This window comes from Lepidochelys kempii, chromosome 5 (assembly GCF_965140265.1).
Source record: "Lepidochelys kempii isolate rLepKem1 chromosome 5, rLepKem1.hap2, whole genome shotgun sequence".
Classification (NCBI taxonomy): Eukaryota; Metazoa; Chordata; order Testudines; family Cheloniidae; genus Lepidochelys; species Lepidochelys kempii.
In genome coordinates, this window is record NC_133260.1 from 129,147,936 (window position 1) to 129,160,941 (window position 13,006).

Here is a 13,006-nt window from a genome sequence, read left to right on the forward strand (position 1 = left end):
TACAGCTTCCAATGAAGGTTGTGGAATCCCCATCATTGGAAGCTTTCACAAACAAGTTGAACAAAGTACACCTGCCAGAGATGGTCTAGGTTTACTTGATCTTGCCACAGCATGGAGTGGCTGGACTTGATATGGCTTTGCGAGGTCCTTTCCAGCCCTCCATTGCTAGGATTCTATGCATGCAAATTATTTAGGTTTAATGCTTTTTCCCTGGGCCCAGCACAATTCCCAGTTAAGTCTCTGGGAACTGGACTGAGCCCTTCATTCTTAATTCGTTTTTGTGGTTGATAAGACCATTCAAGGCTGAGACAGTCCCCACCAGTCAGGGAGCTCATTATCCTGAAGCATTTTGAAGCACACACAGTTTTGTGTAGAAAATGGCTCTGAGCACATTGGTAGCACTTCACAATAGCTAGGAATTTATACCAGCTTCATCACTGAGAGCCTTCCAAGGGTTAAGAAGTAAAATGACTCAGTTAAAGACTAAAGGATTTCAAATTACAGTACGGTTATAGCAGCTGCAAATGTATCTCTAATTTCTTGTTTCCTCCCTTACAGCAGCTATGACAAGTTGCAATGGAAGAACTCCCCCCTCTAGAACCTGTTGTATCATTTAAACCTATTTCTGCTGGTGTATGAACTACGCACCCTGGGAAAGGTCTTGTAAGAGAAAAAAGTTGCAGTGTACGAATATAAATTCTTGATTTAACCCTTTAATTACCTAAACTGGGCTCATCACCTAGCCATGGAAAGGGCCTAGTGTTGTTTACCTGACCTGTGTGAGCACCCTTACTGCGGTCAGTGAGCCAAATTCTGCCCTCTTTCTCACTCCATACAATGCCACTGAAGTCACCGGGATGTACCATTTAAGACAGGGCAAAATTTGGTTCCATGAATTTACTTGCGTATGAGTAATGGCTGTAGCAGTTGTCCTGAAGTCTGAATGCCCCATTCCCCCTACCCCAGACCCCCATGCATATATTTACAGGGCCAGATGGTGAACTTTGTGCCCAATTCAACTGTTATTTACCTAGTGTGCAGCTAGAGGTTGGGGTGGGTAAATTGAGGCAGAATTAACTCCTTCAATGTATCTCACAGGACCACATGGACAAGCCAGCAATATGTAAAAGGGAAGCATAAAGACAGTCAGATCCGTTCATCTCATAGGGAGAAAGATACCCTTTACTCAAATATTTGTGCTGAGATTCTGATCTCAGTTATGGCGGTACAGCTATGTAGTTATTCCACAGAAGTCAGACTGCTGCCCCTAGAGCGGAGTTCAGGAAGTGGGCTTTCATCGAGACCAGTGTTGGTGAATCAGAGCCCAAGAGAGTGTTAACAATAGAACAGTTAAATCATCTGTCCTTCTCACACATCAGTAAACTTTATCTTTTGAAGGAACTGAGCCAAATTCAGATCTGGTCTAAACAACTGCAACTCCACTGAAGCCAAAGAAACACCCATGAGGACAAGAATAATTCTGTAGGGGGGTTTCAATAGTGTGTAGTCAGTGCTACATGGGGCCACACATTGCAGGATGAGGATAAAACAAAATATTGAAAAGCTGCTCATTCCCTGAGCATGATCAGTTTTGTGCACTGAATGAGGCAGGGATCCTGGGAAAAACATAGCATGTGATCGTGTAATTAGAGTGCGTATCAATGCATAGGCACAAGGGTGCTAAATTAAAGTTGCCAAAGCAACCTTATATCTGGCATTCCTTGAGTGTTTGACTTTGCAACATTATTTTAATATAGTTTGTTCATAATGCAACTTGCCTGGCCAAAAAGTAGGCGTATTTTCATCAAAATAATGGAAAAAAGAATATGGTTAAGCTTGGGGCATGTGCTACATTAGACCTCTTTCTGGTTTTGGCATAACCCCCATTGTTGTTTGCAGTGTTGATCCCAGGATATTAGAGACACAAGGTAGGTGAGATATCTGGAAGTTGGTCCAAAGAAATGTATTACCTTACGCACCTTGTTTCTTTGGAACACCCCTGTATTCCCCAACACCTCTGAAGTGCTGACAGCTGAATTAGAGAAACAAAATCTAACATGTGGCTTCAGATTGGTCTGTGCAATCACACTTACAAGAACATGGTAAAGGAAAGGATGGGGAAAGGATGTAAGGAGGTATCTTGCTCTCCTCTTATTCAAGGTCATTCCCCCCCCCCCCAAAGTCACTGGCTTATGAGAGATTTACTATAGTTAAGTCATATTCTGTTTGCTTTTGTAAAAAAAATAAATACAGCACCTTGATACTCGTCCCATCCTGTGCTTTTACACTTGTGGCTCACTTACATCTATAGCTACTTCTAACTGAAGAGAAAGGAGAATGGGGTTGACAATGACATCCAATTGTCACTGAATGTCAGTAATGCCTGATTTACACCAGTGAAGGAATAGACTGGTTGGTCTCAATTTTTTTTTTAAACTTACATGCTCTGTATATTTACTCCTTTATTTTCACCTTCCCATTTTTGTTTTGGTAACCCTTTTCCCCCCTGGAATTCATGTTTCCAAATTCTCTCATCACCCTCATTTCCCCCATAAATCCTCCCTCTCTTTTCTGACCTTCCTCCACTATCACTACCTTTCTGCTCCATCCCAATGCATACTCAGAGGTATTGCCCTCTGCTACTGCAAAGAATGGGGTACAGAAATCCCTCTTCCCCTAGCTCAGTGGTCCCCCAACTTTTCACATCACACACCCGCAGGAACCATGGTCAGGAACCAGGGCCAGAGGCACGGCTGTAGCTCCTGGGGTGTGTGGGGGTGTGTGGACAGGGGTAAGAGTGCAGAGGCTGGGGCCAAAGCTGCTGAGGGTGGGGCCATGGCCAGAGCAGAGCTGGGGGCAGAGCAGGGCTGGGTGGTGCTCCATGGGGGCTGGCCCAGGCCCTGCCAGCCCCCCTGAATATTCCTCTGCACCCCGGGGGGGCACACCCAACAGTTTGGTGTACCACTGCCCTAGCCTCATGTAAGAGAGGAAACACATCCTGCCCCACCAAGGGAAAGGCACAGAGCGGTCTTAAGACAAGGTGGGGGTCTGAGCACAGCTCTAACATACAAGTGTTGGGTTTACAGGAGCTCATACTATTATTTCTGCTTTAGTTTGCTATTAAATTGTGTTCACCAAGCATAGGATTATTCAGGCAGCACTGTGGCCTAAATATGTTCAATGGATGTTTATGGAAAGCAAGGGAATTCATCTACATTTACAGTGGTTATCTAAACAATATAATGCCTCTCTGCAGAAAAGGCAGGGAGTTAACTTTTGCTCAGTTGCCTTATTCTCAGTATATTAGCCACACCTTGCAATGAAGAAAGCAGGAATCTGCAAGAATAAGAGGGTGATCAGCAGACTCATTAATGCATATGCTAAAGTGCTGAAGACCATATTTCGTCTGACATTTCCCAGTTATGTTCAAATGTCCTTATGTGGCTGTTCTTATAGATATATTATAGTGCTGGCTATCCAAAATGGATACTTTAAACTGACCCACTCCAGAGTTCATAGCAGCACTGGAAGTACAGCTTTTTCAGAAAGTAAATTAGCATTAAATTTCAATTGATTTGAGGTGTAAATGGTAAGTATTTTCACCTGTTTCCCCAGCCCCCTCCATCTTTATATGGGTGAACTTTTGACATGAGACGTGTTTAACATCAGATGTTCACTTTAAGAGACACGTAATTACACTGATAGCCATAAGTTAGTTCAAATCCTGATATGGTTGTATGAAAAGAAGGTAGTGATCTTGAAAATATTAAACACTTTATACACTAGGCTAACCATTTAACCCATTGGGCGTTTACAGGTGTGAAGTTAGGTCCACCATTACGAAAAAATTAAAAGTAAAAAGAAACTGAATACAAGACCTCACGTTGACACTGTTCAGTCCATAACAGTTACAGATGCAAAGTTTCCTGATTTAGACTGTAAGGTATGCCCATTACAACGTTGTACCTTTTGATTTACTCATTAGAAAAAATTCATTTTCAAGACAGTTTTAGAAACACCCATCACTCAGTAACATAATGAGACCTGAGTACAGGCAGTCCAATCTGACGTTTGACACTGGAAAGGCAGTTCTGAATTTGAATACATGGTTAAAAATACAGGAGTTGTAGGCTTATGCTGTAGCAATGATTTTAACCATGGTTAAACTTGCTTTCACCCATCAAGACAGAGCCTCAATTAGTGACTTTGCATTTTTAGACATGTTGGGGTCACTTTAGCACAAGGGATGTTATTGCTTCGTTACCAGATACATAAAGGAATATTTGCTTATTCCTACATTACATCAATACCTCTTACTTGTACTTTCTATAGTGTATGCAAAAATCAATGAATTAATACTGTTCACAAGTATTTATTGATGGAAACAGTAAATATAGTGCTTAAATGAACTTAACATAGCTAATTCAAGGCTTCAGATTTTGCTGAAGATGAAAATGAGGTCCAATGCAATTTGTTCATTTCAGTATAGACTCTTCACTGGCTGAAAGGGAAGAGAGAGAGTCAGGTTAGCTCACTGCTCTACAATGCAAACACATCACAGATATATCAAAGCCTCTGTGAAGAAAAAGATGACCGCTTTAAAAAAAAAAATCTTTGAAAATTGCCAGTTCTCCCTAACCAGCTTTTAGCAAATGATTTTGCATTTTCCTTGTGTTCACTCTGAAGCTGTTTGGTTTAAAGTTTCAATGTTTCAAAAATTCAGCGTTTCAAATACAGACACTCCCAAAGTGTAGTCTGTGCATAGGGCCACATGCTGCTGACTCTCTTCACTTCTAGTAGCTAACCTGCATTCAGTGAGCCAATAATATATGGGAAAGTAACATTTAAATATTTAATGCAAGTAACTGCTCTCCTTACCACAGGGATGTTAGGCAATTGTTAATGGGAAGCAAGCAGTTTACCTATCTTCCCACTCTCCATTATGTAATCCATGATACACTTTATGAAAATGAAGGACTCTACCTTAAGAAAAAAGTCTGGTAACCTCTGTACTAATACAATGTGTGAGCTTTGAAGATTCATGCTCAGTCTCTCTGAAGGTGTTGCTACTCCCAGGAACACACTTCAACCAAATTTAAGTTTCGCGTACCTAAAATTCCATACAAGTCCCATTAGTTTTTTAAGTAGGCTGTTCCACAGCCAAGGCCAACCAACAGAGTCTGCAAGTGTTAAAAATAATTTTATGTACCCATTCCATTACTGCCTCTACATCCAGAATGTGAGCAGTCACTGGTGTTATTACACCAGTAAGTCAGAACTGACTTAGCACCTTCCTTCCTACTATTTAGCGCCCATTCTCACCTGGCATAATAGAGATGTGAGAAGACAGTTAAAGTCTTGTGGGCAAAATTTCAGCTTATTCTTAATATCTGGTGCTTACTAGTACAAACTTAATATGAAGTGAAAACTGAGACACAGAACGAGAAGGATCTTGCCATCATCATCTAGTTCAGCCTGTCGTCTAATAAAAAACTTCCCAAAGAGATTCTTCTTCAAATGAAAAAACTCAAAGTTTGATTATTTTATTCTCCTTACTTTAAATAAATTAAATAGGATTTATTAAACTATTTGCCTGTAATATAAAGACTTACTATTGAGTACTTGAAAATAACTAGTTTGTCACCCTTTCTGCTGTTTAGGACTGTAAATGTACAGTGTTTGTACTGTGTTTCAGCTTGGACAACTACAACTACTGTGGGTTTGTACTAATGGGTACAAAAATGTACAGTGTTTGTACTAATGGGTAAGTTATGGTACTGCCATTTACTCCTGTAACAAGTACCTGCTTTCGGCCAGTAGGTGGCGAGCCCGGAAAACTTTCTCACTTAATCATGGACATTTGAGCCCCTGTGTCCATTAAGAAAGGAATAATGTGTTTGTCATTTACAGTTACATGTATCCGGGGATCTCTTGCTGTTGTATTCTCCTCTTTGGATTTAAGCTGGTTTATTAGGAGAGGAGATTGACCCCTGCGAGCTAGTTTCCCTGCTCTGGTAACTCTTGCAGTTGCTGCCGCAATGGCGTATACCGGGTGTCTGCAGGTGGGGAAAGAGGTGAGAGCTGCAGAGGTGCACTGGGAGTAGCATTAGTTGTCTCCCAGTCAGCTCTTTTAAAGGTGGTGAATAATTTTAGCCGCTCTGTGGGCAGTCCATTTATCACCTCTCTGGGATAACCTAAAGCCAGACATTGTCTCCACAAGTTGGCTCTAAGCTCCTTTCCCTCCTGGGTTGGCTCTCGCTTGTTTTTATGTCCTTTAGATGGTGCCCCCTTGTTTCTCTGAAGGGAACGCATCTTAGCTTTGCCTGTCAGTGCTCTGATGTCTCCGAATTCTCTTAAGTATGACACCAGAAGGTTTAGCAGTGCCCGAAAGGTACTGTTATGTGCTGCAGCTTCTGATCTAAGGGACAGTGCCATAGCCTTATGGTTACTCGGAGCTCCCTTAAGCAAGGGTCTGAGATCATCTACATTTACCTGACCCTCCCATGGGCTTTCATAGGCTAACTCTTGAGGGTTTTGGCCAAGCATGCTAATGACAGCCACAGTTAATAGAGCTGTTTTTACCTCATCTATGTTGGTCCAGTGCATTACTGTGGGTTCATCTCGGTCTGCTGGGTAAATTCCTCTTGCCCATCGACAAGCCAGAGACCAAAGTGTTTTAGGGGTGTGCCCCTCTGAGTGTTCCAGGAATATTCCTGCACCTAAGTTAAGGCGCTCAGTTTCTTGGGCTGTCAGGCGTATATATCCACCCCCAGTGACCCAGAGGCGGACCAGCCACTCTATTATACCTTCCTCAGGCTTTTTAGCAAAATCTCCCTGGATTGTTTTTAACTCCATGGGAGTATATTGGCGGGTGGTAATTTTGGTAAAGTGTGTTGGAGCTTTACTCCCTTTTCCCTTTTTACCTCCCTTCTTTGTTTTTGAAGAGGTGGATGGATAATTGTCATCCCCTTCTTCATCCAGCTCTGCCCCATTCAAATTTTCCTCCTGTTCTTCTGATTTGTGATGTGTGATAGCTGGTCTTAATTTTACAGAGGGACCTTGCTCCTCAGAGGAGGGGGACTCATCTGCTGAATCCCAAATATCTCCATCCCATTCCTCAGGGTCTAGCCAGAGAGCAGTCTCAACTTTAGCCCGGTTGATACTGCGTGTTTTAGTCTCCAGCTTTTCCCTTCGTTCTATCCCTTCTTTCTCAATTAAGGGAAGTAATCTTTTCTGAAGATGTTCCATATCCCTATTCAGTGTTCTTACTCTGGTATCTAAATTCTGGCATTCCTTGCGCAGTGTGTCCCTTTCCTGTTGTAGCCTATTAAATGCTATTGCCAGACTATGATAATCCTTACAGGCAGCTTGCCAAATGTTAGTAAGCAGCCATATACAAGCACCTTTTCCTTTCCCTTTCTTCATCTTGCAGGCAGTTCTCCAGTTACAGAAATGCTGGCAGATCTCTGCTGGTTTTCCCCAATATTTCTCCAGCAGTTCTTTGCTCCACAGAGGATTTCCCCATCCCTCTTGGGTCAAACTTTTCTCTAGCTCAGGGAATTCTGTGGTGTTTATCATGACTGGTTTCATTGTGTTACTGTAGTACAGCCTATATCACAATCCTGTTCGTGACGCCAAATTCTGTCAGCCGATGGCCAAGGATGTTTGGTGAGGTGCCAGCTATGCCCGTTTATACCATCCGTGACTTTAACCGCTAGGACGCACTGTCCCTTCGCGGCGGGCAGCCCGGGCTAGGCTGACGGATGCCCCAAGGGCCTAACCACCCGTGACTTTAACTGCTAGAGCTCAGCGCTCCTTCGCTCTGGAAAAATCCCTGGAAAAATCATGGAGCAGGTCCTCAAAGAATCAATCCTGAAGCACTTGCATGAGAGGAAAGTGATCAGGAACAGCCAGCATGGATTCACCAAGGGAAGGTCATGCCTGACTAATCTAATCGCCTTCTATGATGAGATTACTGGTTCTGTGAATGAAGGGAAAGCAGTGGATGTATTGTTTCTTGACTTTAGCAAAGCTTTTGACACGGTCTCCCACCGTATTCTTGTCAGCAAGTTAAGGAAGTATGGGCTGGTAGAAAGCTGGCTAGATTGTCGGGCTCAACAGGTAGTGATCAATGGCTCCATGTCTAGTTGGCAGCCGGTATCAAGTGGAGTGCCCCAAGGGTCGGTCCTGGGGCCGGTTTTGTTCAATATCTTCATAAATGATCTGGAGGATGGTGTGGATTGCACTCTCAGCAAATTTGTAGATGATACTAAACTGGGAGGAGTGGTAGATACGCTGGAGGGGAGGGATGGGATACAGAAGGACCTAGACAAATTGGAGGATTGGGCCAAAAGAAATCTGATGAGGTTCAATAAGGATAAGTGCAGGGTCCTGCACTTAGGACGGAAGAACCCAATGCACAGCTACAGACTAGGGACCGAATGGCTAGGCAGCAGTTCTGCAGAAAAGGACCTAGGGGTGACAGTGGACGAGAAGCTGGATATGAGTCAGCAGTGTGCCCTTGTTGCCAAGAAGGCCAATGGCATTTTGGGATGTATAAGTAGGGACATAGCGAGCAGATCGAGGGACGTGATCGTTCCCCTCTATTCGACATTGGTGAGGCCTCATCTGGAGTACTGTGTCCAGTTTTGGGCCCCACACTACAAGAAGGATGTGGATAAATTGGCGAGAGTCCAGCGAAGGGCAACAAAAATGATTAGGGGACTGGAACACATGAGATATGAGGAGAGGCTGAGGGAGCTGGGATTGTTTAGCCTGCAGAAGAGAAGAATGAGGGGGGATTTGATAGCTGCTTTCAACTACCTGAAAGGGGGTTCCAAAGAGGATGGCTCTAGACTGTTCTCAATGGTAGCAGATGACAGAACGAGGAGTAATGGTCTCAAGTTGCAGTGGGGGAGGTTTAGATTGGATATTAGGAAAAACTTTTTCACTAAGAGGGTGGTGAAACACTGGAATGCGTTACCTAGGGAGGTGGTAGAATCTCCTTCCTTAGAGGTTTTTAAGGTCAGGCTTGACAAAGCCCTGGCTGGGATGATTTAACTGGGAATTGGTCCTGCTTTGAGCAGGGGGTTGGACTAGATGACCTTCTGGGGTCCCTTCCAACCCTGATATTCTATGATTCTATGATTCTATGATTCGCAGCGGGCAGTCAATACTGACTGACAGGTGTCCCAATGGCAGCACTAAGAGCCTCTCCATACGCGTGACTTTAACTGCTAGAGCTCAGAGCTCCTTCGCAGCGGGCAGCCAGGATTGACTGACAGGTGCCCCAAGAGTTTGCCCCGTGGAGGCGGCACAACTCAACGCTAGGCTCTTAGTACTCTCACCTAATGGCCAGGCTTTAGAGCCAAAACGGCTGAGGTTCTTTAATTATGTTGGCTGCTTTACAGTAAACCAGAGAAAACAAGTCAGGCTTATGCACAAATGGTTACCAAAATTTATTAAGCTAGAGTCTAATCATGTGGTTACAAAATTGCTAGTGCCTACTTATTTAAATGTAGAGATGTTACACACACAAACAAGTTACAAAACTGAAGCCACAATCCCAAAGAAAGAAAACAAAGTATAGAGCTCTATTTCAAAATATGTGTACACTAAAGATAGGAGATCAGGTGTGGGTGCTTCTTACCCTCCTTGCATCTCTCGATTCCAGCGGTCCAAGCCAGGATCGGTCACTCAATTCCGCGGAAAGACGAATAAGGGACAAGGCTTAGGGACCCTCTTAGCTGCAGAAGCCTTGGGAGGCTGTCACTTATCTGACCAGCAGATAGATAGTGAAAAGCACTCAAAAATCATGGTGCTGTAGGTCCCCTACTTATACCTCCGTACTCCTTTAGTCTCTTTCTCCTTTCTTATGCCAAATTGAGGCTGGTCTGTCTGGGTGACGCCAGCTTTCGCAAGAGTAGTTTACACTTGCAAGGGAGAGAAACAGTAAGTTTTGACTACTGGACATTTCTTTTATCAGGGTAAATATTTTCCCACCTAGGATGTTGGTGTGTGTGCATCACGCTATTTAGTAGGGGCTAAGAGCCATGTCTGTCACAGGGCCTCTGCCTGCTGTGAGCTTAATCGTTATATCTGTTCCCAGAGGCACATTGTAGCAGCACACCTGTGCTTTTCACAGCTTCAAAGGCTGTGCTGGAATATATGTTCAGTGCCCTGTTCCGGCTTCCTCCTGTGTTTCCAGCAATGCTGGTCTGAGAAGGGGGGGGGGGGGGGGGGCTGGCTGTCTGGCTACATGCTACCATGGCTAAACAGTAGTGTAACAGAGGCCATTAGAGGCAAAAGGGCATCCTTTAAGATTTTTGAGTGGATTCCTAGTGATGGTTACAGGAAGGTGCACAAATTCTTGCAGATTAAGGGTAATAAGGCAGGCCAAGAAAGAACTTGCTAAAGATGCAAGAACTAAGAGTAAGAATTCTTTCAAGTACATCAGCGGCAAGAAGCTTGCCCAATAGCGAATGGAGACCCTAGATAAAAAGGGAGCACTCACGGAAGACAAGGCCATTGCAGAGAAGCTAAATTGGTCCTCACTGCAAAAGGATGTGAGGGAGATACACACAGCACAGACATGCTTCCTGGAGGACAAAATTGAAGTAGTGTCCCACATTGATATGTCCACAGAAGAGGTTTTAAAACAAATTAGACAGTAATAAGACACTAGGACCAGATGGAATTCACCCAAGCATTCTGAAGGAACTCAGATATGAAATTGCAGACCTACTAACTATAGTATGTAACCTACTACTGATCAAAGCTCTGTAGCAGATGACTGGAGACCAGCTAACATAATGCTGATTTTTATAAAGGGCTCCAGATGTGATCCTGGCAATTACAGGCCAGTGAACGTAATCTCATATAAAGTGTAGGGGAAGTTCGGTGAAGAATCAACACAGCTTTTGTAAAAGGGGCACCAATCTATCAGAATTCTCTGAGGGTGTCAATAAGTAGTGGACAAAGGAAAAAGATAGGAAACAAAGGGTAGGAAAAATGGTCAGTTTTCAAAAAGGAGAGGGGTAAATAGCAGGGTCCCCCAAGGATCTGTAGTGTTCAGCATATTCATGAGTTATCTGGAATAGAGGGTAAACAGTGAAGTGACAAAGTTTCCTGACAATGCAAAATTATGCAAGGTAGTTAAGTCCTAAGATGACTGCAAGGAGTTGGAAGGGGATGTTGGGTGACTGGGCAACAAAATGCCAGATAAAATCAAGACTGGTAAGTGAAAGCAATGCACATTGGAAAAAAATAATCTCACTTACACCTACCAAATTAGCTGTTTCAGAGGAACAGCCGTGTTAGTCTGTATTCGCAAAAAGAAAAGGAGTACTTGTGGCACCTTAGAGACTAACCAATTTATTTGAGCATGAGCTTTCGTGAGCTACAGCTCACTTCATCTGATGAAGTGAGCTGTAGCTCACGAAAGCTCATGCTCAAATAAATTGGTTAGTCTCTAAGGTGCCACAAGTACTCCTTTTCTTTTTGCAAATTAGCTGTTACCACTCAAGAAAGAGACCTTGGCATCATCGTAACTAGTTCTTTGAAAAGTTCGACTGAATGCACAGCTGTGGTAAAAAAAAGGCTAACAGTATGCGAGGAACTATTAGGAAAGGGACAGAAAATATTATAATGTCACTATATAACTCTATGGTGCAACCACACCTTGAATACCCTGTCCCGTTCTGGTCACCCCATCTCTAAAAAGATATAATGGAATGAGAAATCCTTCAGAGAAGAGCAAAAATATGCTCAAGGGTATAGGAAGGATTCCATATGAAGAAAGACTAAAAAGAATAAGGCTGTTCAGCTTAGAAAAGACAACGAAGGGGGCTATGACAGAAGTCTGTATAATTATGAATGGAAAAAGTGAAGCATTATTTACTCTTTCCCACAATACAAAAACCAGGAATCACACAGTGAAATTGATAGGCAGTAGATTTAATACAAAGAAGATGAAGTACTTTTCACCTAATGTACAGTCAACCTGTGGAATTCATTATCATGTGACTGCTACAAGTATAACTGGGTTCAAAAAAAGAACTGGCTAAATTAATGGAGGATACGTCCATTAATGTCTATTTGCCAAGATGGTTGGGGCTGTAACCCCATGCTCCGGGTGTCCCTAGTCTCTGACTGCCAGAAGTCAGGAGTGTAAAATCGCCCTGTTCTGTACACTCCTCCTGTAGCTCTGGGACTAGCCACTGTCGGCAGAGAGGATACTGGGCTAAATGGACCATTGGTCTGACCTAGTATGGCCGTTCTTATAAAAAAAATCTTCTAAAGCTCTGGGATGAAAACCAGGGTGGACAACTCTGCTTCTCTGGCACAATGGAACTTTCCATCCTAAGGGTAAAGATTGTCTGGACAGAAGACAGAGCTTTCCTTAGAGGCCAGCCCAAGAGCTCTTCTTCTCTCCGAGGTCCAGGGGGTAAGGCTGCCAGTGCGTACAGTCCTGTATTAGAAGGGATGTCACATCCTTTATTTAAATAAAAATTTCTTGCCCAGTACTCTCAGTACAGGATGTTTTTATCCCATGTTTCAACCACGGCGGTCCAGCATGCCACTGACACTTGAAAGCTAGGCTGGCGTGGTGCTCTGGTACTTTACTTTGCAACGTGCCAGGCTTTGGCAACTTGACCAGACACATGCCACTCAACTTTAGCTCAGCCACCACTGGGCCGCCCCTGGAAGTTGCCCCTCACCGCCATTGAAATTGGAAGCGACACACCTGCTGGCTGCGGCAAAGTCTCCTCCATCTACTGCATTTCTCCAGTCCACACCCCATCTGCCAACCGCCCCACCCCGGCAGAGCACAGCTCTATCGTAGGTGGAGATGAGTAACTGCAGCCTCCCACTTCACTCCAGGAGGCACAGTGACCATCTGGGCTCTCTGCAGCACCAGAGCTGGAAGCAGCCTGAGCAGACCCCTGGGAAGGGATGGAGCAGCGAAGTCAAGCCCAGGGACATTAGAGGGCTGTCCCATATTTCT

At 43.8% G+C, this 13,006-nt stretch overlaps 1 protein-coding gene across 1 annotated transcript in view; it reads left to right on the forward strand.

Annotated features, from left to right (window-relative positions):
- PDE6B (phosphodiesterase 6B) overlaps window positions 1–890 on the forward strand; it is a 34,628-nt gene extending 33,738 nt beyond the window's left edge. The window contains exon 22 of the mRNA XM_073345847.1: window positions 559–890. Coding sequence (XP_073201948.1) covers window positions 559–617 — 59 coding nt within the window. The 3' untranslated portion in view covers window positions 618–890. The remainder of the gene's footprint in view (window positions 1–558) is intronic.
- The last annotated feature ends 12,116 nt before the right edge of the window (window positions 891–13,006 follow it).